Source organism: Furipterus horrens, unplaced genomic scaffold (genome assembly GCF_987537825.1).
Source record: "Furipterus horrens unplaced genomic scaffold, mFurHor1.1.pri manual_scaffold_10, whole genome shotgun sequence".
Lineage (NCBI taxonomy): Eukaryota > Metazoa > Chordata > Mammalia > Chiroptera > Furipteridae > Furipterus > Furipterus horrens.
This window is the reverse complement of record NW_028327180.1, coordinates 63209871-63235717: the sequence shown is the minus strand read 5'-3', so window position 1 is coordinate 63235717 and position 25847 is coordinate 63209871. Positions and strand designations below refer to the sequence as shown.

At 51.0% G+C, this 25847-nt stretch overlaps 1 protein-coding gene across 1 annotated transcript in view; it reads right to left on the bottom strand.

The window, feature by feature from the left end:
• CDHR2 (cadherin related family member 2) overlaps positions 1–21417 on the bottom strand; it is a 34268-nt gene extending 12851 nt beyond the window's left edge. Inside the window, exons 1-17 of the mRNA XM_090287931.1 lie at positions 21350–21417; positions 14603–14669; positions 14267–14338; positions 9881–10020; positions 9682–9735; positions 7960–8049; positions 6151–6240; positions 5548–5673; positions 5322–5468; positions 5160–5235; positions 4947–5062; positions 4593–4826; positions 3414–3569; positions 3171–3332; positions 2856–2917; positions 2386–2629; positions 92–331 (exon numbers count right to left, since the gene is read on the bottom strand). Of these exons, the coding sequence (XP_090144057.1) occupies positions 92–331; positions 2386–2629; positions 2856–2917; positions 3171–3332; positions 3414–3569; positions 4593–4826; positions 4947–5062; positions 5160–5235; positions 5322–5468; positions 5548–5673; positions 6151–6240; positions 7960–8049; positions 9682–9735; positions 9881–10020; positions 14267–14338; positions 14603–14654 (2061 nt within the window). The 5' untranslated portion in view covers positions 14655–14669; positions 21350–21417. The remainder of the gene's footprint in view (positions 1–91; positions 332–2385; positions 2630–2855; positions 2918–3170; positions 3333–3413; positions 3570–4592; positions 4827–4946; positions 5063–5159; positions 5236–5321; positions 5469–5547; positions 5674–6150; positions 6241–7959; positions 8050–9681; positions 9736–9880; positions 10021–14266; positions 14339–14602; positions 14670–21349) is intronic.
• Positions 21418–25847: the final 4430 nt, after the last annotated feature.

Below are 25847 nucleotides of genomic sequence, written 5' to 3'. Positions count from 1 at the left end.
GGAACTGGCCCTCTGCTCAGGAGCCCCCGCCCCCAGCGCCCCCCGATACAGAGCGCATCCTGCCCCCTACCCCAGCTGAGCCAGGTCTTACCTCCACAGTGATGGTGATGTTGACCTCAGTGCTGAGGACAGGCATGCCGCAGTCAGCTACACGCACCGTCAGCACAATCCGGCCCCCCAGGGAGGGGTCAATGGCCTCTCTGTCTAGGGGCCCCAGGTTTCTGAGGAGCCCTGTGTCGGGGTCCACAGAGAAGTTGTGGCTGTAGGGACCGGACAGCAGGCTGAAGTACAGGCGGCTGTTGTTGGTGCCTGGCTGGTCATTGTCCTGAGCCTGTACAGAGAAGCAGGGGTGGGCACCAGCCATCAGGGGCAACCTGGCCCCCAGCCACACCCCTGCCACCCGGTCTACCCCTCCAGTGCTGGCCCACGAGGACAGGGATTGGGCCTGAAGCCAATGGGATGCTGGCCAACCTCTCAGCCTCAGTTTCCCATCTAAGGGAGTCATATTGGTAGCTCACAAGAGCTTCTGCAATGGTCACTCATTCATCCCACAAGTGTTCACTGTGTACCCACAATGCGCCAGCCCTGTTCTAGGCACAAGGAATAGAGTTGGGATCAAGACAGGTCCTTAGGAAGCTGATATCCTAGTGGGGAGGGGGTCATGGGGGCAGTGTATTAAAGACATCCAAAGTTTAAACAATGTAAGTGTGAAGTCCAGCAAGATTCTGATTCTCCCATGATGACTGTGTGTTCCTATCCTGAACACATGCTTGATTTGCCTTGGGGGTGATCGAGCACAGAAAATGCAGCAGGTTCTTCCCTGCCACCGGACCTTTGCACATGCTATCACCTCACCCTGAATACCCTTTACACCTTCTCTGCCCGACTCCAGGACAGGCTGGCCCCTCTCCTGGACCTCCATGATTCCTGGGTTACCTTCAACATAGCACAAGTGACACCTTTGAGTTACTGTCCAGGGGCTGGATTAAAGTAGATTCATCTCAGAAAACCTGAGGTCTAGCAAAGGGCCTGGTGTATAGTAAGTGCTCAACAAATGTGATTTTGAATCCAAAGCTGGGCTACTCTGACTTGGAACCAACTCTGTCCTCGTCCTCCCTTCCCAGCCCCGACCTTCAGCTCTTTCATTTCACTTCTGTTGGAATCTTGTTTATGAAATACCTCCTGCCTAGGCAGCCAGAAATGGGTTTTCCAAAAGCCTGACCCCATCTGTTCATCCCTCGGCACCCTGAACTGAGGCCAGCTACTTTACCCAGTGCTTCTCAGACACAGCTACAGCAGCAGGTCTGGCATGCCACCCTGGGAGCTCACGGGCCAGGCTGAGGGGCAGCGAGGGGCAGCGGGAGGAGCAAGCCTCAGGGCAAGGATGTCTGACCTCCAGCCCAGCACTGCTTTCACTGGCTACGCAACAACAGGGAAGTCTCCTCCTTGAGCCTCAGTTTTCTTCTTCTGGGAAGTAGACACGATGGCAGCATCTGCCTCACAAGCCAGTCAGGTCAAGGATGGGAGAAAAAGCCCTGGAAACCACTCAGCCCCAGAGAGATGCGAGGGCTCTGTGGCCATGGTATGACCTGGTTCCCTGCTTCTCACAAGCTCCTTTTCAGGTCACTCAGGGGAGAAGCTTCCCTCCGGTGGGCTTCATCTCATAGACTTGGTGAATCCAGCCATTGATCTCATTTCCTTTCTTGCTTTGGCCATTAGGAAGCTCAGAACTGAATTTTCAGCCCACATCTAGTAATTGTCTAGCTTTGGGTTCCAGAGCTATCTTTGTGCCCTTTAACAATACAGCCCTTATTTTCTCTCTTTCTCTATTTCTTCCATACTTTTATCTTACTTTTTAAGATTTCATTTATTTATTTTTAGAGGGAAGAAAGAGAGGGAGAGAAACATCAATGTGTGGCTGCCTCTTGCACGCGCGCCAGCCAGGGACCAGGCCCGTAACCCAGGCACGTGTCCTGAACGGGAATTGAACCTGCAACCTTTCACATTGTTGTGGGATGACACCCAACCCACTGAGCCACACCAGTCAGGGCTATCATCCTTTTAAATCTAAGCCACCTCAAATGCTTTTGGAGTAAGGGAGGACCCTGAATTAAAACGAGCAATATGTTTAAGAGGGCTTGCTCTGTGCTAGGCTCTGTGCCAAGCACTTTACATATATTATCTCATTATTCGCCAGTGACCTTGGGAATAAGTAGTATGATTGCCTTCATTTTCCAAAGGGGAAACAAGCCCAGAGAGGCTGAGTGACTTTCTCAAGGCCACACAGCAAAGCCCAGATGCCAGCTCAAAGCCAACGTGACTACTGCAGAGCCAGGCTTAGTGTCCTTCCTCCATCCCTCCCACCAGGTCCAGACTGGCTTGTACCTGGATGGTCACAGAGACGTTGTCTTTCTCCTCCTGGACAAAGATGTTGTAGGAGCCGATGACCACCGGCTCATTGTCATTGATGTCCAGCAGATCGATCTTCAGCATGGTGGAGGATGACAGGTTCCCGCCGTCAGTGGCCTGCAGCGTGAGGTAGTACACGGCCTGCTTCTCCCGGTCCAGCAGCTCGCAGTTTCTCACTGTCACTGTCCCTGAGACTGGATCCACCTCAAATATATCTGCCCTGTGCAGAGTGCCCAGATTGAGCAAATAAAAAGACAGGATGCCCACTTAAATCTGAAGTTCAACTAAGTAACGAAAAATATTGTACCATGTCCCAGCAAATATCTGCAACCTACTTATACTAAGAAAAAGTATTCATTGTTTATCTGAAATTGTAATGTGACTGACTGAGTGTCCTATATTTCGTCTGGCTGCCCCGCACAGCCCCGCCCACCCTGAGACCTTACCCATTCCCTGGAAGCAGGCTGTAGGTAATGAGGCCCCCCTCACCCGTGTCTGGGTCAAAAGCCTGGGGGATAGAGAAACAGATAATGGCACACCATTCAGAAGTGTTGGTGCCCATTGCCAACCACACGATTGATGGGGACTGGACTGGTCTACTTCCCAACACAAACACACACCCAGCCACACTCACACATGCACTCGCACTTGCTGAGACCCAGAGGCACCCGATGATACAGAGGCTCAGGTAAGGCCACAGTTCCCAGTCTGCCCTTCTCAGTGTCTCCCAGCCTGGCCCAACCCTCTCCCTGGTCACTCACATGGATGCTTTTGGCAACCACACTGTCGATTGCACAGTGCTCGAAGACACTGAGGTTGTACAGGCTGTGAGGGAATGCGGGCCTGTGGTCATTAATGTCTCTAAGGTGGATGGTCACCAAGGCGACAGAAGAGTTCCCACTGACAGAGTCAATGGCCACGACCTGAGGACAGGGAAAGGGCAGCAGCCTTGGGACCAGATCGCCCCAGGGCCCAAGCTCCCCAGGGTCCCGGACGCCCCGAACCTGCACCAGCATCACTGTCTGCTGCTCGTAGTCCACCAGCGCCGGCACCCGCACTAACACCTGCACGTCCGCTGAGCCTGACGCCCTCTCGGGGGAGACGCTGAAGGCCGTGGCATCAGGGCCCCTCAGGGACAGCAGGAAGGTGCCGTTGCTTCCCTGTAGAAGACGGCTGTGTAGTATAGAGACTCCACCCATCAACACAACCCACACACACACCTTTGCCCAAGTTCCTGGCCTCAGGTTCCTGCCTTAGGAAACCCTGCGCATTGAAGACCATGAAAGGGGGGCTCTCCAAAAACTGAGGCACAAGGGCCCTGGGAGATTGGGCTGGTCACTAGTCCCTGAAAACGTGGGCTTGTGAGACTTCTCTGGGTCCTATGGGTCCCAGGTCTGGGTTGCAGAGGTGGAGCCTTGATAAACGCACACCATTCCCATGAAGCATTGCAGTGAGCCTTCCTTTCCAGCCACCACTCCCCACCCTCCACCCTGCACCCCAACACCAGCACCACCAACACCCAGTATCACCACATTGCTCATACCCCCTCCACTCCACTAAACAACAGCCACCAACTCACCACACTCACCCAGCTACCACCACCCAAGAACACCCTCCACTCCACATCTTGTACCAACTCAATATCACCAAATACAACCAAACAGCATCCAGAGCTAGTCATCATTCAGTACCACCAAGTCACCCACTGCTCAATATCACCCTCCACTTAAGAACACCCTGCAAGTTAACACTCACTCAGACCACTCTGTGCTCACACTACCCACATCCCAACACCCAGTTCTATCCCAACACCCCTCAGCTTCACCAGCCCCCTTCACCATCCTCCCCCCAGCACCACCAAATGCTGCCTTCCACTCAGTACTACCAGCATCCAGTACCAACCTCCATTCAACCCCCTTTCTGTTCACTGCCTCCTCACATCACCCGAGCGCAAGACTACCCACCAGCGCAACATCCCCCAACATTTCCAAATAGCACCCAACAACTGAATTTCGCCACCACTTGTGACTGACACCAGCGTCACCCTCCACTCACCTCCATCGCACACTGAGCCAACTCCACTCCAGCAGTCTCCCACTGCCCCCCCAGCCATCTCCCACTTTCTCCCAGCCATCTCCCACTGTCCTGCCTGTCCCTGCTGCCCTTGGTCAGGGTGCACCTGCCTTGTCTGGATCATACACCACCATGGTGAGGTCATCGATGGGGATGCGGGTGGAGGAGTGCTCGTCCACAGAGCCAGTGAAGTTGACTTGGATTTCTTGGGGGGTGAAGATGCAGGTCGGGAGACTGCAGTTGAAAAACTCAGGTTTGTGGTCATTGACGTCCATCACCCTCAGCGTGACCCACATGCTCACCTTGGCATCCTGCCCATAGATGTTGGGGTGCACCTCTGTGGCCTGAGAGCAAGGCACAGGCCAGAGGGCAGAGGTCAGGAAACCAGTGCTCAAAGAAAGCTAGGGTCAAAGGTCAGAGGTTAGAGAGTGAGGTGGGAAGGTGGTGATGGGCCTCTCACTCACCGTGACCTGCACCTGCACCTCCTCATCCTCCTCCAGCAGCTGCTCCCGGTCTAGGGCACTGCTGACGCTGATCACCCCATCTGGCCCAATGTCAAACCACCCAGGCCTTGTGGAGTCTGACAAGAGGCAGCAAGAACAGCTGCTTGCAGTGGCTCTGAGAGAGCCCCTACCCTTCTGCAACCTATCCCCAGCCTGGGCCACCCTTGTTCTCACTGGAGATGATATAAGTTATGTCGTCGTTGATGCCTCTGTCTTCGTCCACAGCCTCCACCTTCAGCACAGAGGTTCCCTGTCAAAGAGGTGTGGTCAGTGGCCTAGACCCTTTCTCTGTCTCTCATCTCCACCCACAACCCCCACCTCAGGGCCCCAGCGCACCTGGGGTGCGTTCTCAGCCACAGAGGCTGAGTATGACTCCCTGATGAACTGGGGGTCCAGGTCTGGCTGGTCAACCACAGAGATGGACATGAAGACAGGGGAGGAACACCGGATGATGAAGCTGTTGTTGTACATGCCACCTGAGTCCTGTGGGGAGACAGGCCTACCTGAGCGAGGCACAGTTCCGGATGGCCCCCAGTTGCACCTGCACCCCTCCCCCACTCACACAGGCCTCCAGTTTCAGCTGGTAGAAGGCACTCTTGTTGTTGTAGCTGAGACTACCATTGAGAATGATGGAGCCATTGGACAGGATCCGAAAGAGGTACTTGTTGTCTCCAGTGCTTGGGATGACCTGAGGCAGAGCACAGTCAGGCCAAGCTCCCCGACTCCTGCCCTGAGAGGCCTGCGGTCGGACCTACCAGGGCACTTAACCTCTCAGAACCTTGGTTTCCTCTAGGAAATGGGCTTAGATGTTTGCCTCCGTGGGCTGAAAGAAGGATGCCAAGCAGGGAGTGGGCACTCCTAGATGGGAACTTCAGCTAGCAAACCTACTTCATGAGAACTGGGGTCACACCCGTATGGCCTGTGTGACCTTGGACAAGACCCTGGACCTTTTGGGGCCTTGATTTCCTCTGCCAGGTGGTTTGACACGGACAAGGCCCAGGGCAAGAGGGTGGGAAGAGGAGCCCTGTTCTCAGCAGGGACCCTCCTTATGCCTCTGGGACAAGTGAGGTCCAGAGGGGGCCAGCCCTCAAGGTCCCTGCCAGCTGTGTGGGAGGTGCTGCCCCCTGATTGTCCTAAGGGGTGGTGGGGCCCACGCTGCACTCACCTCCTTTATAAAGTATTGCACCACCCCTGCAGACGCCGTGTCTTTGTCCGTGGCCAGCACTGAAAACACCAGGGAGCCCACCGGCAGGGTCTGTAACAAGGGACTTGTCATCTACAAGCACCAATCCATCTCCTTCATCCCTGAGTGCGTCACACCCCCACCCTGAGCTTCAGTGTCCCCAACTGTCCCATGCGGATAATGATAGCATTTCCAAGGCCTGAAACCCAGCATCCCACAGATGTTCCCTTTTCTTTCCCAACTGGGCTGGGCTGGACCTCTGGAGGCAGCTGGGGGCACAGGGAACAACCCTCCTCTCCCCACTCAGCCTCTCTACCACTTGAGCTGGCTTCTCATTTGCCATGATCATTCCAGAACCAAGGATGTGCCCCTCTGTTGATCAGACATCCCTGTGGGCTCCCTATCGCCTGCAGCCATAGGTCCCAGGCAGCACCCCGCCAAACTGAAAGGTTCTTTCAGGAGGCCTTTGCTGCCTGGGACCTGGCACTGCAATTCCTGTCCACACCCTCACTGTTTCCACGTGGTGGCTGAAGAGATCCTTGAAAATCACAAATCAGACTACATCATTCCTGTGCTACAAACACAACGGTTCCTCATTCTGCTCAGAACACGGACCATGATGCCTCCATAGACCTCCACTGCCCACCTCCCTGGCCTCCCTTCCCCCTCGCTCTCCACCCTCCATCCACACTGGCTTCCTGGCTCATCCCCATCTTAGAGCCTTTGCATCTGCTGTTCCTCTGCCTGGAACAGCCTTTTCTGGAGCATCCTGTAGCCAGCTTCTTCTTGCCGTATAGGTCTCTGCTAAGATGTCACTTATTCAGAGAAGCAGCCCCCTCCCCAGTCACTTTCTCTAACTTTGCCCTGTTTTATGAGCTCCATGGAGCTTCACACCATCTGAAATAATGCTGCTTATTTAAAGTTTCCTTGATTAGTGTCTTCTCTGGACTAGAATATGAGCTACTGAGGAGGGTAACGAAGTCTGTCTTGTTCACCAGATATCCTCAGCACCGAAGACAGTGCCTGGCACATAGTAGGGCTCCATCCCAGCCTGGCATCTGGCATTGAGTAGAGACCTAACCTCATGGATCTTCAAAGCCACTTGGTAATAAAGATTCAGGAATGGCACTGTTTGCTGCTCAGAGACCCTTGGGGAACCTCTACCCATCCATGCAGCTCAAGTGAGGCTGCCTTCCCTTACTAGAGGGGAAGACCAATGATGCAGACCTAACCAACCACAGCATTCCATATCCACATGACTCAAAATGCGCCAATGAGAGTCAGCCCTGAGGTTTTGGCTGGGACCACTGAAAAAGAGACAGTCTGTGTTGACGTTGCACAGCTGGTGAGATGTGTGCCTGGAGTTGCTGGGAACACTTTTGTCACATCAAGGAAGAACTGCCCGCCTACCCCAGGATGGAGGAAAGGAGACACAGAGCTGAGAGGTGGAGAGAAATCTCTTCTTGATGACTTGGTTTGAATAATCTGGATCCAGCCATGCCAGAATCTAAATGCACCTCTAAATTTTTCGGATACATAAAAAAATTAATTCCTTTTTTTCCCTGTTATAATTGAAAGAATTCCAAAGCAGTCTGCTTGACTGTCAAATGTTGCTGTACCTATTGTTCATGGGGTTACATCCCCTGGACTTGGTGCCTGCAGCTGCCCTTTCTGGCAGTTCCCTTTTCTTAACCCAGCTCCCCTGCCAGCTGTGTCTGGTGGTTCCCACTCTTAGAAGAGCTTCTAGGACTGTCTTCCCCACCAACACACACCCCAAAAGGCAGGTGTTACCTCGTTGATACTGGTGGAGAAATCAGTGTTCTGGAAAACAGGTGCATTGTCATTTCTGTCCTCCACGATCACCTGAAATTCCTTCTGCACCTGTGGGGAGAAAGCCCAGTAAGCCTGGAAAATATGGGCTCCTGAGAAAACAAGGTATGAAGCATCTGGCCAGGAGAGCAAGTGGATATACTTTCTCAGGTAGACAGTTAGGCAATGTTTGGGGTAACCTTTTACCTGATACAATTTCAGATGCCAGAAAAATTTTAAGTATAGTACAAAGAATTCACCATACCCTTCATCCAGGTTTCTCTCCCTCTCTCTTCATGTTTACTGAACCATTTGAGTGTAAATTACATACATCAATAGGTCACTTTTTATAAGATTTTATTTATTTATTTATTTATTTATTTAATCATTTATTCATTCATTTTTAGAGAGAGGAAAGGAAGGGAGAGAAAAAGGGAGAGAAAAATCAATGTATGGTTGCCTCTCGTGTGTCCCCAACTGGCGACCTGGCCCACAACTTAGGCATGTGTCCTGACTGGGAATCGAATGAGCGACCTTTGGGTTCACAGGCCGGCACTCAATCCACTGAGCCACACCAGCCAGGACCGTTACTAGGTCACTTTTAAAAATCTAAAATATGCCTGTCCTATTACTAGAATATTCATTTCAGCTTTGTTTGCCATCATATGAAGATGTGGACAACCTAAATGTCCATTAGAAGAGACTGGCACCATGTTTGGTCCCAACACTGGAATGGAGACAGTAAAGAGATGGAGACTCAAGCACAGACACAGAATGAGCTTCAAAGCTGAGAGCTAGGTGGACAAGGCAGTTCAAGACAATATATGCAACCTGGCCAGGTAACTCAGTTGGTTAGAGCGTAGTCCCGATAAACCAAGTTGTGGGTTCAATCCGCAGGCAGGACACATACAAGAATCAATGAATGCATGAATAAGTGGAACAAAAATCTCTCTCTCCCTCTCTCTCTCTCTCAAATCAATAAATAATAAAACTTTTTTAAAAAACATAATATGTACAGTAGGACCCCATGTGGATTTCAGAAAATGCACAAACACACGACCTTTCTGCTGTGAGTGTGTAGATGTACATGAACACTCAGGAGAGCTCTGAGAGAGCACAGTGGAGGTGGACACCAGGAATGGGTGGACTGAGAGGCTTCTCTGAGAGGACTTGATCTTCATCTGCAGTTTTTGAGATGTTTACGAAGAAAATGCATTCATAGATACCTAAGTCATTGAAGTGATTTTTTTTAATGGATGGGGTTTGGAGAATATGTTACAAAGACAAAACCCTCAACTTTCACAGACACAAGGCACAGTGGTCCTTGGAAACACGAGCACTGATAGCAACACATTCAGCTGAAGATGTGGAACTTTGCCATCTCAGAGGAGCTGGGTAGGGAGGTACTGGGCATTTGTTTTTTTATTAATACATATATTAATTAATAATATAATTTGCCTTTTTTATAATACAAACAATATAGTTATATAATTAAAATAAATTAATAATTAACATTAAGGTCTTGGTAATATTGTATAACAAAAAGTGGACAAGTATAATTTTAATAAAACTAAACATTCAATTCTTTTTGTTGTTGTCCTTGTTAACTGGGCCTCTCTCTGCTTGTTTGAGGCAGGGGACACAGTCAGAAATGGGCCTATCGTCCCTGGACCACCCTCCCTTCCACACCCCATGCCAACTCACTGGGCTGTTGTAACTGTCATTCACAGCAATGGTGACTGAGAACCAGTAGTGTGTCTGCAATGGGAGGAGAGAGGAGTCCCAGTGAGCATTACTCGGGGTGACCATGCAGCCAGGCTGCCCACCAAGGAGACATGGACTCCCAGGGTCCCCCTCTTCTCCCCATTCCCCTCACGTGCCTTCCCAAGTCACTGCCCTTTACCTCATAGTCCAGCAAGCTGGCCAGCTTCACTTCCCCAGTGTCTGGGTTGACAGAGAAGAAGTAGGCATTGGGGCCACTAATCCAATAGGTCAGAGGGTCCTGGTCCATGTCCTTTGCTACCAACCAGAAGGCCTCAGCACCTGAAGACGGGACAGGGAATGCCCAGGGTCCACAGCCACCTCCTTCACTACTGCCTTGCCTGAGCTGCCCACGAGGCTAAGCTCAGCGGCCTAACTTCTCGGAGCCCAGAAATCTGGGACCTTCCAGCCCTCACAGCTCCAGTCCCTATGGTCATGGGTGTCAGGTTTGGTGGTTGTTCCTCAGCACCCAACCAAAGGCCTTTTGATTACAGCACCCTCCTCTCCTTTGGAGGAATGACCCGAACTTCAGGTGAACTCAGTGCAGTGGGCTGTTACCCAGGTGTCACCCCCTCCCCTGGCCCGGCCCCAGGACATGCCCTCCTGGAATTCCTTGAGAGAAGACCAAAGATGGTTGGAGTTACGGTATCTAGCTGCAGCAGTGGTGTGCCTCCTAGAGTGAGGGCTGCTGAAGACCCTCTGGAGGGGCCTGGGCCCCTTCTAAGTCTTCCCTCCACCCTGGAGCTGGCCCAGAACATGCAGAACACTCTGCCCAAGAGAGCAGCTGCTGCTGGCCTCCCAGGCCAGCTCTCCCACCGTCCCCTGGAAAACACACCCCTGGGCAGGGCAGCGGTGGCAGTGCTGAGGGAAGGGGCTAGAAAAGCCCAAGGTCATTTTCTCTCCAGCCTGAAAGGGAGGTTTTACAGATTCATCAAGCCCGCACCTCCACCCCAAGCCTCACCTCCTATATCACATCCAACCACCTCCAGCGCCAGAGCTTCCTCTCTCTTCAGTCTCCCCCCTTCCATTCTTGGACAGCTGTTTATTAGCCAGAGCTTTCTCCATTTTCTCAGAATGTGTTTCCCTGGAGCTCCCGCCCATGGGTCTCCAAGGTGTGGTGCCCAGGGCCCATGATACTTTTAAGGGCCCACAAGAGAGTTTAATTTCTTTGAAAATGAGAAGGAAGAAATTATTATAGGCGGCAAGCATTTTGGCAAGGATGACTCCATGTGAGTTGGAAAGGAAAGAAAGAATTCCATGCGGCTTTGAAGGGGCAAAGAGAGAACCATGCATGATCCAGTGCAACATGGCATTTGTTTTCCTGGACTGTTACATGGAGGCTAATGACATTGTACCCCAGAAGACAGCTGACAGATAAGGGATGGGGAACTTCTGGGCATGTTTTTGGCTTCTAGCCTTTTGGGGAGCAAGGGAAGTGCTGGGTCCCGTGGGAGAATAGAGCTCTGAGCTGAAGTGCTCACTGCCCTCCCCAGGTTGGAATATTGTAAATAAAGACCTGTTTTCCTCAGCACTAGTTGTTGGGTTTTACACCAAGGCGCCACGTGAAAGAACCCCCTTTCACTCTGTAACAGGTTGGGAGTCATCTCACAAAGCAGAAGTCACCAGTTCGATTCCTAGTCAGGGCACAGGCCTGGGCTGTGTTTGGGTCCCCAGTTCTGACTGGATGTGCGGGAGGTAACTGATTGATGTTTCTCTCCCTCTCTTTCTGCCTCCCTTCCCCTCACTCTGGAATCTTTTTTTTTTTTTTTTTTTTTTTTTAAGTCTGCTTGAGGACTCTACAGATTGCCCAGCCTTAGTGTTAGGAACACAGGTCTTGTGCAGGAAGGAGTGGCTGAGAGGCCTGGGGGTGCTGGCAGCATCCAGTGTCCTGCTCCCATTAGTGGCTATGTGTGATTCTAGTGCGCTTCCCTGTACATAAGTCATACAGGTGTCCCCACTTTTCCAAAGTTTGCCCTAGGCCACTTTGCTTTTACGAAAGACCTACATTAGTACCTGTTTTTGCCAACTGAAAGAAATCCGAGGAGGGTTTTCTATGAAAATAGGTGAAAAGCAAAAATAGGGTTCATCATCTGTTCTACAGCCGGCCTTCCAGAGGCAGCAGCGCCCTGTAGGGAGAGGGGCCCCGCCCACTGAGCTCCACCCCTGGGAACCACATCACAGCATCAGGCCCTAGCTTTGAACTGGGTCTGGGAGCATCTGTGCTCCATCTCGGTTCATCTTGTGCATCTGCTAGCAAGATGTGTCCTAAAGTATCAGAAAAGCCTAAGAGAGCTCGTAAGGGCATTACGCTCGTATAAAACTGGACATAATTAAGAGTTTTGATTGTGATAATAAAATTAAGACACTGCGTGCATTGAATTTTGGGACTGGGAATGCTCAAGAAATGTTCCATTTACTCGATAATTGCTTCTCTGCTAAATGCCATTCGGCTTAGGAAAGGTTTCACAGGAATACTCTACATTAGGATAGTGGGAAAAATCTGTACTTCAAAATAAAAAGACTAAGTAACATACTCTTTTAAATCTGATTGGGAATGCTTTCCCATTGCATGAGAACTGTAGACGTTGTCTCAGGGAAGAAAACATTGCTCTTGGTTCAGAGGGGTCATGTGGTTATAAAAGAGCCAAAGACCCTCCTTTGGTCTGGCTGAGAAGGAGGGGGGTGCCTTGCTCTGAACAATAAAATAATTAGCTTTTCCAGAGGCTGCAGAGGGCAGAGTATTTGGGAGGAGCCCTGGGAGAGGAGGGACAGGCAGGCGCCAGAGAACCTGACCTAGAGGGACACTCCCTTGATGACAACAAGTGCCGTCATCTCTTCTCTTCTCCCCAGACTGGCCTCAAAGGTTGGGGCTGCCAGGGAGGGGGAGGCAGGAACAATGGTTAAGCTACAACCCCCAACAAGAACAGACCCCAGAGCGGCCTCTAAACTGAGATGGGGACTCCTGCTGTTTAATTTAGATATGAAACATGAAAGGATTGCCCTGGAGAATGGAGATTGTGAAGGCATTTGGGTTATATATATTTGTAACATTTGTTTGAAGGACTGTGTGTGTGTGTGTGTGTTTATATATGACCAAACAGCTATGAAAATATATGTAAATATCATTAACATGTATGTGTTACTTCTCTGTTCTACAAAGAACATTCATGAATATCAGTTTAACCTCCACCCAGTCCTCCAGGGCAGGCTATGTCTTCCCAGAGTGTAAAGAATGAGACTGTCACGTCTCTCACCCTGGCTCTAAACCTTTACTAATATAGCCCTCGGTAGACTTTGCTGCTTTGGCAACCATGTGCAAATGGATGTGGCCTTTGTGGCTGCAATGCCCACCCCCATCCTCTCCTCCTGGTTCCATACCTAAACTTTTGAGTCCCGGAATCCCAGGGTGGAGTCTGGGGAGACTTCTTTGGTGCGCAGCCTCTTGCTTCACTGGTAGCTTCAGCTGACAGTAAAAGAGCTCTTCATACCCACATCCCCTTTCTCTCAGACTAATAGAGCCCAGGATTTTAGGAGCAGAGAGAGTACACAGCCAATCAGAAGAAAGTCCACATTTCTCAGGTTTCCAGGCAACTAGGTGTGGCATGTGGCTAAGGTGTGGCCATTGATGTGTGAACAGAAGTCAGAAGTATAAAACATGAAGCCTGTCCTATGAGTCAGGGAGGAGCTCGCTGGGCCCTTTCTCTCCAGGTGGCTGGGGTGGGGTGTGGCCTGTGCCCCGGAGACCATGATGGGGAGGGCCGCATGCTGGAAAGGCCTAGCAGGGAACCTGAGGATGGAACAGAGCCTCCAACAGCCCCAAACTTGCAGCTCCACACCTCTATGTCAGAGAACACTAAACCCTGACCTCACTTACACCTCTGTCTGGGGGGGTCTCCTACGCACAGCTGACCCTCCATCCCATGAATACAGTCACCTACCGCTTCTGCTTCCTCAGCCCGTTCCTACCTGCTGGGACCGTGGCATCCAGCCCTTTGGCTTCTCCTGAACTGATGTTTCCCAAACGTCACTCACTCCTGCGCACTGCTGTGATCACTACCATAGACACATCTCATTATTTACATCTCTTCTTTTAATCAACTTGTGACTTCATAAAAATGAACTTATTTTAAAAACAAGCATTAGATCACTACCATCAACGGAAAACCCATCCCACTTGCTATAGATACAAGGTAATTTGATAAAGGCAGTAAGAACGAAGTGAAGGTCTTCACTTCTGGAGTGCTGTTGGGAGGGGCAGGCCAGAGGGACACCACCAGTGTGAGGGGTGTTTGTGAGAGAAACATGGGCCCAGTGGATGCCCTCTCCTTGGGGAGCCAAAGGACAGCAGGAGCTGGGAAACCAGAGGAGCTCTCGTGAGAGTCTGGATGCCTAGGCCTTGATCCAAATGCCGAAGAGCCTAAAGCAAACCTCTGAAACAGTCTCCCTTCAGACGGCCTTTGCCCCATGACCTGCCCTGGAGCTGTGGTGCAGGGCTTGGCATAGTCTGGGCACGGGGATGGTTACTCACCCACGGGTAGGTCCTCGGGCAGGGTCACTGACGTCATGTTGGGCAGGAACTCAGGGGCTACATTGGCTGCCACTGTAGGGACACAGAGCCCTGGGATATCAAACACCCCTGTGAAACCTGAGCCCTCACCAGTCCCATGGGAGCCCACGCCCATCCGACTGGCCAACTTCCATCCAGCTCACCAGCCTGGGTCTGATTTCCTCCCCAGGGCTGCCAACCAGAAGACTGGGTTGTAAAAGCTGGGTGTTTGCTGATGAGGGAGCTGCCCCCCTTCTGGAAGTTTCTACCTATGGTCTCCAGATTAGTGCTACTTGGTCGGGGAGGAGAGGCACCCACCAGACACAACAAGGGCAGGAAGAAGCAAGCAGGACAGCCACAGCAGCGCCATCACGTCTGGAGAGACCTGGAGAAAGAGGCACAGAGGAAGGAGCACTTGTTCCCAGGCCTTCCTCTTCAGGCAGACCCCCATCGGCATGGGTCGGACCCAGGCCCGCCCATCACCACCACTCAACTGTCCTCCCTCGGTTGCTGTCATCCTCCACCCATTTTCCAGGTATTCTAGGGTGAGGGGGTGTTGGAGGGAACGAAGGGGGTGAGCAGGGTAGCTGAGCCTGGTCCAGAGCCCAAACCTGACACTGGCCTTGAATTTGACCTCAGAGTTCAGAGCTCACTGGGTAGCAGGCACTGACCCACGCACATTAGAAGCACACAGCAATGAGGTGGCTGCTGAGAAACCAAGACGGAGAGAGTAAGGGGCTTGACTGAGGCCACACAGAATCGATGATAAGACCATGCTCTGACACAGGTCCTCTGGACACAGAATTCACTCCCTCAGCCACTGCACTATTCTCCCTGTTTGAAGTGCATGTATTCAGAGAGCTGAGGAGTGACAGAGCCTCACTGGGTACTGCCTGCCCTTCTCTGACCTGCTTTTTCTAATAGGCATTGGGGGGAACATAGAATAAAAGGTGCCAGCTCAGTGTCTGGCACATAGTAAGCGCTTCTGCATCCTGCAGGGTCATCTTCACTTTATCACTGGTACAGCCAGCACAGTCACCATGGAAACTGATCCGGTCTCACCCCGATGCCCATCACCATGCTCACACGCTGAGAAGGCTCCAGAGATCGTGGACAGGGCGGGATGTGTGTGGATGAAGCCAAGGACTGTATTTCTGATCACTCCCTGCAGTGTGACTCTAACCAGTACCTCCTGAGAAGTGACTGTGAAAACTACTGGCCTGCCAAGGTCCCCAGAGATGATAGTTGGGGACAGCCCACATGCTGAACAGTAGGGCTATGTCCAGCCAGGTTGGAAAACGTAGATGACCCAGCTGCTCAGGTGGAAGTAGCAGGTCGTCAATCCTCATAACAGTGTGTGCTGAGCCACAGTCTTCAGTGAGAGAGATGATACTGTGGCAGGTGCTGACATCATGCAGCTGGGTCAAGTGCAGTGACTGAGTCGGCCCTTGAGCTAGGTGTGGAGGCAGGGCTGGGGACACAGGCAGCAGTCCACATCTGGGATGGCATTAGGGATGGAAGCAGTGACCGTGGTGGTGATGAGGTAAGGAGGGACACGTTGGAGATGTTTGTGATGACAAGAGTGGAGTGGCAGACAGAGCTGGAGGTGGTGATGGCTGTGGCAATGGGGGGGCTGGCAGCAGAGATGCAGGGGAGCTGGCAGTGGTGGTGGTGCAGGGTGCTGGCATCCACCATGTGAGCAAAATCCAAGACCTGAAACGCTGGCTGAGTGCAGTGAGTACTGGCATCCCATGTTGTGTGATCTTGGGCCTGACTGTCCGCCTCTTTTGTTCTCCTTTCCTCTCCTTTAGAGGTGAGTCAGCAGCCACAGGACAGCTAGTTACAAAGTGTGCAGCCTCAGGAATGCAAGGCGTGCTACTCGCCATGACAAAGGTCACCCCAGTGTAGTCAGAACGACAGGAATCTCCTGACTTGGGGCCCAGTCCAGAGGGCCACAAGCTATGACTAGGACTTTGTCCCACATCATTTAGTCTTCAGCCCACCAAGGTCCAGGAGGGGAAGGGACAGGACTCAGCAGTAATGGGATCAGAGCCCAAAGCAGAAAGTCTGTGCTGGATCCCTGAGGCCTTCACTTCCAGGTCCCCTTCTTACCTGCAGCTCATCAAGTTTTCTTCCAACTACCTCCCTACCTTTCCCACAGGGACTAATGAAGCCTTACTCTGAGCGGCATGGTGACCCTGTACATTTGCATAAGGGTCTTGACACAATCTTTTTCTGCATCTGGTCCTCACCATCACCCTGTAAGGAAGAAGTTGATGTCACTCCCTCCCCCTTTGGCCTGAGTCCCAGGGAAGCTAACACTCCTGCCCGAAGCCCCCGAGCCAGTGAGAGACTGAGCTGGGCCACCAGTCCTGACTCCCAGCCCAGTGCTCCTGTGCACCCCTCCTTTCTGAACTGCACACACTCTCCTCCTTCTCACAGACACTTTTACAAACACAGGCTCATCTGATCATAATGAGGCCAAAGTCCTACGGTTCAGAGTGTCACCATCTGCATGTGGCCACCAAAAGAAATAGTATGGAGTCTGTGAGCTGGGGAAAGCCTGGGAGGAACCCGCCCCCCAGCAAGCGTCCCCACCTCACTGAGCACAGCCACCCTCAGGCTCAAACCTCCACCATGGCTGCCATGGCTGCTGGACACAATTCCTGCTCCTCGGCCTGACAGGCTAGTTCCTCACAGGTCCTGGGTCCCTCTTCCCACAGAAGGCACTCTAGCTGGTGGCCTTGAATGCTCCTGGCCTTGGTTGTCCTTCCTCCTGGCAGTTGTGCATGCGTTCCATCTGCCCAGGATGCCTTCCCTTCCCTTCTGGTTCATGCAGACTTTGCATCCTCTAAAAGCAGGTCCAGTGCAGAGGCCTGTTAAGGCACCAGTGACCTTTCCTCTGGCCCCTGAGCTCCTGATACCCCAGCAGGGGCAGTGGGCAGAGCGGGTGCAATGGGCAGGAAGTGAATGGTGTGGACAAAAAAGGGGCCACGCACTACACCTGACAAGCTCAGGGAGGCCTGAATGGTGGCCTTACAAACTCAGAGACCAAAGTAGCCTAACTAAAGTTGAGTCATGGCAGGTAGTCACATCTTAGACCGATAGCTTCCCTGACAAAGGTCAATCTTTAATTTACCTTAACTGAGCCTGTCTATTGTTTATTCGAATCTGTGATAACAGACGTTTGGAATGTCAGACCCCTCCAGAGCACAATCTCCCACTAGAGCTTGAGACCCATTATTATCTTGTTCCCTGCATACCATCTCTATGCGCTGCAAATGTTAACTATCCTGTACTACCCCGCCAATGTAAAAGAGGTATGTGTCTATCCGTTTTACTTTTTATCCAATCCCAGTGGTTTCCTCACTTTGCTTTCTCCTGCCTTCCTAACCTATGACCAATGGATTTCATGTAACCCCCTACGTCTTCCCCCTTGATTCTGATGTACACAATCTGTCCAGAAAAAGCTCAGCCATTGTTAATATAATGAGAATTGTTTGCACAACATCGACATAACCTGGCAGCCAAGGAGAGGGAACTGGAATGTGCATGCGTGAACAATGATGACTTCACTGTACTAGTTGGCAGGGGCGGCAGGCTCTGTTGAGTGAGCGTGTGTACTGTGTGGCCATCGCATTAAAAATGAGTGAGTGAGGCCCTGGTTGCTGTGGCTCAGTGGATTGAGTGTTGGCCTGTGAGCCAAGTGTCGCTGGTTCAATTCCCAGTCAGGGCACATGACTAGGTTGCACGTCGGGTCCCCAGTTGGGGGCGTGAGTGAAAGGCAACGACACAGTGATGTTTCTCTCCCTCTCTTTCTCCTTTCCCCTCTAAATAAATAAATAAACAAACAAAAAAAAAAAATGAGTGAGCGAGTGGAACAATGAATCTGCATCAAATTATCGCTAAGTTTAAACATTCCTCCGTGGGAACTATTTGGATGATCCAGAAAGCTTTCAGGGATGGTGCAATCAGTGCAGCACAAATAAAAGTGTGACACAAACATTTCAAGATGATCAAGAATCTGTTGAAAGTGGCCCATGTTCTGGAAGGCCGGCAACAAGCAGACACCTGAGAATGTGGGACGTGTACGGGCTGCAATTAACAAAGATCGGTGAATGACAGTGCGAGAACCAGAAGCTGATCTCAGGATTCCAAAAACTACTGTCTGAGATTTTGACAAGGGATCTTGGCATGAAACGTGATGTGGCAAAATTTGTTCTATGGCTTCTGCTACCAGAGCAGAAGGAACATGGTGCTGCAATAGCTAATGACTTGATTCAAACCACTACCAATGAACTAGATTTCTTCAAGAAGATCATAACTGGAGATGAATCGTGCATCTACAGCTATAATCCGGAAACAAAGGCCCACTCACCCCAAAGGAAGTTGCCTGGTTCTCCCACCTGAAGAAGGCGCAACAAAGTCGCAGCAAGATCAAGATCATGTTAACTGTCTTTTTGGATTGAGTACGCCCCTCCAGGCCAAACAATTAATAAAGAGTACTATCTCAGCGTACTTTGTCAGTTGAGAGATTCAATATGACGAAAACGGCCGCAGCCATGGGCAAGTGGTGACTGGCAGCTTTATCATCACGACAACGCGCCCACTCATGCACCACATCTTGTGCAGAATTTTTCGGCGAAACATCAAATCACCCTGGTGACTCAGCCCCCTTACAGCCCAGATTTGGCGCCCTGCAACTTATGCCTTTTCCCAAAACTAAAATCACCTTTGAAAGGGAAGATTTTTCAGACCGTCGATAAGATTCAGGAAAATACAACAGGGAAGCTGACAGCAATTGGGAGAACTGTGTGAGGTCCCAAGGTGCCTACTTTGAAGGGGACAGAGGCATCATTGTCCTGTGTACAATGTTTCTCGTGTCTTGTATCTTCTTCAATAAATGTCTCTATTTTTCATAGTGTGTGGCTGGACAGACCTCACATAAAATAAGTGGTAAAACTGCCATTTTCCAGAGCATTTTCTTAATCTCTTGAGCTTTTATTTCCTGGCAATTGTCATCCAGTTTGACTCAAATAAACTAAAAAATTCTCTACAGAAAAAAAAATTCTGTAGAGTAGGACAATGGACAGGCCCTGGATAGTGCCCAGGCCGGTGCATCCCCAGGCCCCGCTGTGTGGGCCGCCCCAGCAGGGAGTGAGGGTCATGTTGTCCTGTAGGCCGGTCACTACGCAGCCTGCCCAGGGCTCTTGACTCCTCCTCTCTGTCTCTCAGTTTGCCTTCTAAAAAATGGGACTACCTACATTCTAGAAATTACGACTTCCCCCCCACTCCCTCTTTCCCCACTCTCAAAAAGGGCTGCGGGGCCCTGACCAGTGTGGCTTGAGCACTGGCCTGCAAACCAAAGGGTCGCTGGTTTAATTCCCAGTCAGAGCACATGCCTGGGTTGCAAGCCAGGTCCCTGGTTAGGGGCCTGCAAGAGGCAACCAATCGATATTTCTCTCCTCTCTCTCCCTCCTTTCTCCTGTCTCTCTCTCTCTCTCTCTCTCTCTCTCTCTATATATATATATATATATATATATATATTTTTTTTTTTTTCTTTTAATTGCTTGAAGAAGGATCAGAAAGGACACAGAGGTGACTCAGCCTCTCAGCCTCCACGGGAGGAGGCATCCCCACAGCTCTCAGCAGTCAATGGCTCCAGGACTTTCTAGAGTTTGGAGGCACAGAGAGTGGGGAACCCGGGCCTTCACAAGGCTCTCTGAAGGGCTAGAGAGGGAGGTGGTCCTCCTCACACATAGGTCCCCAGCAGGCCGGCTCAGCCTCCATTGCCACCAATGCCTATAGCTCACAGCAAACTTTCACTTTCACTTTCTTGTGTACTTCTCACAGTTGTTCCTCAGCTGAAGGAATGGTCATCCCAGGGTCCAAGTGAGGAAACTGAGGCTCAGAAAAGCTCAGAGAGCATTGTCCAGAGTAAGGGCAGAGGGTTAGACCCAGACTGGCTCCAAAACCAGGAGTCCCTGTGCCACCCTGGGCCAGCCTTCATCTGGGCTCCACTGGACTCCACAGGGGCCATACCTGGGCCCACAGGGCAGACACCAGCCCAGCTGGCATGGTGCCAGAATGTGAACCATGGGGCACTGGGCTCCCTGCCAGGGGCCCCCTCTAGTGCCCACCCCCTAGGCTGCTTCACCAAGTGGTCCCAGGTTCAGATTCCAGCATTGCACTTACTGTGCCACGTTAGGCAAGCCCAGACTCTGTGTCCCTGCTGAGAAATGGGGCTAGGACAAGAACCACAGAGCCCACACATTGTCTCCGTCAGCCAGATCCCAATGTGCCCTGAGCTTCGGGCCTAGTGTCCAACCCAGCAGACCCCACCTCATGGAAGAGCTCCAGGCCTGGACCAGGCTCTCAGCTGAGTCTCACTAGATACACCAGGAAGAAGACACATGTCAGGGCCTGGGAATGAGCCAGTGCCTGGGGCCAGCCTGCTACAGTCCCGGACAGGCACTCCCTAGTGCCAGCTGAGGTGACACTGGAGCCGGTCACCCACCATAGGGCCAGCTCTGCGTTGGGGGCTCTCTATACTCCTTCCTGCACTATCACCATCTCCATTCCACAGATGAGGAAACCAAGGCTCAGGAAAGTTACAGAGCTGACCCACAGTCAGGATAGAATTAGGATCTGAATCCAAACTGATGGGGTGGAGCCCAGGCTCAGCCACTATGACTTCATCCCCTTGAGTGTCCTGGGAAAGAGGTCCACTCATTTTCCTGGGGCACCTGCCTTCCCCCCATCCTGTGAAGAATTCTCAGTAGGTCCAAATAACCCAAGGCCTTGGAAGGGCAGAAAGAGAGCCCTCTGAACCCTGGGAAGAGGTATTATTGACCCCACACTGCCAAGGACACAGGCCTGATGGCTGGGCTGGGACTCTCTCCCAGGCCGCCCCTCCCAGGACCTGTGGTCTCCCCTTGTGCCCAGCACTCTCATTCAGCTGTGCTGGGACTCCCAAAGCTCGCCTTGGCCTCAACGACCCTCCTGGGTCCCCACACCTACCAGGACCCCCCACACCCTGCTGCAGTGAAGCTGGGTGCTCCCTACCTGTGCCCCAAAGGGGCCACGGAAGCGATCGATGGGCACTGGCAGGCACAAGTGGGCACCTCTGAAGCCTTCAGTGCACAGCTTGAAGACTTTGTCACCATCTCCGCCTCCCTGAGCAATCATTAACCCTGCCAGAGACCGCACCTACCAGGATGAGATGGCTTCACCTTGGGAGTGGGCAGGAGGCTCAACCTCGGCAACAGTCCCCAGTGTTCCCAGGAGGGAGGCCCAGGCCACAGCAGAGAGGGCCTGCAGAGCCCCAGCGCAGGGCACCAGCAAGCCAGGCCCAGTCCTGGGTCAGGCAGGAGGAGGGAAGGGCAACAGTGGACGTCCAGGGCGACACTCCGGCCCTTGGTCCCCTCCCCAGGACAAAAGTCCCCCGTGACAGGGGTCTGTGGAGCAGGGAGGTCAAGAACCAGTGAAAGAGTGGAGCAGTCCAGTGTGAGCTTTTCGCAGAGGATGGAGGCCAGCCTTGAGCATGGATATTGTTGCTGTTGTTGCTGCTGAGGCCCTCTGGGGTGTGACCCTCCTGGCAGGGCTTCATCTACTCTCTCTGTGGCTCAATATGGGACATTGGCATCCGTAACTTGGAAAAACTATTAGTACATCACGGGATTCTTGTAAGGTTAAAACCAGGTCATGGAGATACCGTCCCAGGCACGGGCCTGGCATGCAGCAGGGAACCCAGCCCCGCTGTCAGCCGGGGCTCCTGGGACACTGAACCTGCAGCTTCTCAGGGCACAGGCCCACTGTCCTGCCGTAACCCTAAGCGACCCTCTCCTCCTGGACAGGGGCCACGGCCGACACAGCCTCAGTAGATATGGATCAAGTAGTTACTATGTGCCAGTCACCAGCTCTAAGAAGGATGTTTGTTTCCCAATTCCCAAATGTAAAACAGATTATCAACTACACATGCAAGTACATCCATGTTCACAGCAGTGCTATTCACAGCAGCTAAAATGTGGAAGCATCCCAAGTCTCCATCGACAGATAATGGATTAACAAAATATGGTACATACGCACAATGGAATATTATTCAACCTTAAAAGGGCAGGAAATTCTGCCCTGGCCAGGTGACTCAATTGGTTGGAGTGTTGTCCCATACACCAAGGAGTTGTGGGTTCGATCCCCGGTCGGGGTGGGTTCAAGAAGCAACTGATCAATGTTTCTCTTTCATATCGATGTTTCTCTGTGTGTGTGTGTGTGTGTGTTTGTATTTCTCTCTGTCTCTCTCCCTTTCCCTTCCTCTCTGTCTAAAATCAATACATGCTACAATATGGATAAACCTTGAGGACATGATGCTAAGTGAACTAAGCCAGTCATAAAAAGGACTGTGTGAGTCTCCTTACATGAGGTTTCTAGAGTGGTCAGATTCACAGACACAAAGTCGAATGGTAGTCAACAAGGGCTGAGGGGTGAGGGAGGGGGAGTTATTGTTTCCCGGGCAGAGTTGCAGATTTGCAAGATGAAATGAGTTCTGAGGATAGATGGGGGTGATGGTTGTACAACAGTATGAATGTATTTAATGCCACTGAACTATATACACGAAGTGGTTAAGATAGTACATTTTGTGTTATGTGTATTGTATCACAATAAAAACAATTAAAAAAAATGTTACAAGCTTAAAAAGGTAAAGAAACCTTGATGAAAGGAAAACGAGTGAGAAAAATGAGGAGAATCTAGGCCTGAATAGTGTACACAAAATATTTAAATATTTGCCATTAAGTTTTGGGTAATTATCAGAGGTGGGTCATGAATTGAATTCCAAGCTTCCTGGCAGGCGAGGTAAAAAGGGAAACAGGGTCCATTAAGTCCAGCATTCATCCATTACAAAGAAGATGTGAGAGAGTGAGGGGGAGACAACAGGCTGGGACCTGGGAGCTATGGTGCAATTCTGAGTCTGATCCTGAGTGTCTTCTGTGCATCTCCAAGGCAACCACGCGGCAGGAGGTGGACAGCACTGGATATGACTCTTACAAGGCAGTTTGTTCTAAGATCAGGCTCAGAGGTCAGGGCCTGCATTCAACTGTGGTGGGACAAGTTGCAGAACCTCTCTAAGCCTCAGTTTCCACAATCTGTGGGTAATGTGTGAAACCAACCTCTGCAGGTGGTGGTGAGGATGAAATGAAGTCATACATTTACAATCCCAAGCACAGTGCCCAACCCAGAGTAAAATCTCAGCAAATGTGAGTGTTTGGAGTAGTAATGGGATAGCTGGTGGGCCAATTGGTAACAAGGACAGGCAGGTGACCCCACTCTAGGCTCCAGGTTGACCCCATACCAAGGGAATCAGCCTGTCTGCAGCCACCCACCTGCTCTCCCTCCCTCCCCCAGGGCTGACTGCTGGAGCCAACTCCTCTGGCCCTCAAGAGGTGTGTCGTGGCCTGTCCAGCCCTTTGGTCAGCATCTGGATGAGCCAGGGGTGGCCAAATGGTGTCTTGTCCATCTCAAGGGGTACATGTCTGCCTGCCATTAGGCATCTGAGAAGCTCAGGCCCAGGTCCGGGGGCAACTTCAGGGAGTGGCAAGTGGCCAGGCAGAAAGTGGAGCTAAGAGGCCAGGATGTAGATTCAGATGACCTGGGTCCTAATTTCCTCCCCACTACTTACCAGCTAGTGGCTTTGGGTAAGGAAACTCATCTCTCTGAGCCTCAAGTTTCTCATCTGTAGAATGGGCCTAACAGCAGAACGCAACTCAATTAACAAAGATTAATCAGGACTTCCGGCCAAGATGGAGGTTTAGACTGACACACTCGGTCTCCCTCTACAACTAGAAAGGAATACAACTACCTCAAAACAAAAGATAACTAGAAATTCCAGAAAATAAAACTACGCGGAAGCCCAACATACGAAGTTATAAACCAGCGGTGCTCGTCGGACAGGTAGGAAGAGCGAAATCAGGCGGTGCTGTTTGCGATAGCACCAGGGACAGCGGCAGGGAGAGCAATCCAGGCTGCAGTCAAGCCCCGGCAGTTCGCGACCCCAACGCTGGGAAAGGCAGCCCCTGCATTGCCTCGGATGACGAGGCCCAGAGGGCGGGAGGACGGATCCCGATCTCCCAGCAGAGAATAACGGCAGGAATCCATCTTGGACCCCCGCCCCCACACAAAGCGCCACAGCACCGTGAAAAAGGTTGTGGATTGCCGCAGGTTGCTGGGTTGTGACGAGTACACAGGCTCCACCCCCTAGAGCTGGCCCAAAAAGCAAAGCAAAACGCAAATCTGTCAAAATGAGGCAGACAACTATAGAAATCCCAGTGACACAGCTCACCAGGCAACAGATGAAGAATCTGACAGATGAACAAATAAGAAACCTGTCGGAGGCTCAGTTCAGAGCTATTGTTATAAGGTGGCTTACAGAATTAACAAAAGTTTTGGAAAAAGACGAGAAAGGATTGAAAACCACTCATACTGAAAGAACAAAAACACATACAAAGCAACTGGTGAGGAAATAAAATCCAGAGATCAAATCAACAAACTGGAACATAGGGAAGGAGCAAACAGTCAACCAGTGCAGAAAGAGGAAACAGAAAGCAAGGAAAGTGAGAAGAGGATCAGAAACCTCTGGGACAGCTATAAGAGATCGAACATATGAATTATAGGATTGCCAGCGGGCGAAGAAGAAGAACTAGAAATTGAAAAATTAAGTGAAAACATAATAAAGCAGAACTTCCCAAACTTGGGGAAGGAAATAGACTTAGGTCCAGGAAGTACAGAGAGTTCCAGAAAAACTGGACCCAGGGAGAACCACTCCAAGACACATTATAATCAAATTGTCAAAAATTAAACATAAAGAGAGAATCTTAAAAGCAGCAAGACAAAAGAAAAGAATCATGTACAAAGGGGTCCCAATTAGACTATCAGCTGACTTCTCAAGAGAGACCGTGCAGGCAAGAAGGGACTGGCAAGAAATATTCAAAGTAATGAAAATCCAAAACCTACAGCCACAAATACTCTATCCAGCGAAATTGGCATTCAGAATAGAAGGGCAGAAAAAGTGCTTCCAGGACAAAATAAAACTGAAAGAGTTCATTAGATCCAAACCACTGTTATATGAGATGTTAAAGGAACTGGTTTAGAAAAAGGAAGATCAAAATTTTGAACATTAAAATGAAAACTGCATCACAAGAACCAACAACAGAAGCTAGGGAATTGAAACAAAGGCAAACTAAATAGGCAACGAGAGTGGAAAAAGAACTATAGATATGGGGAACATATTGGGGGGAGGTGAGCACGGAGGGGGAAGGGGGGAATAGAGGGAGATGGTACAGGAATTAAGAAGCATAGTAGGAGGGAGTGGAGTAGACAGGAAGAGGTTGAGAAGAACTATATGCACAACCAATGGACATGGACTAAAAGGGGGGCGGACAACTGGAGGGAGGGGGCCCACCGGGTGGAGGGGAGCAGAGTGAAGGGAAATTGGGACAACTGGAACAGCATAATCAATAAAACATATTAAAAATAAACAAACAAACAAAGATTAATCAGGTAATGCAATCAG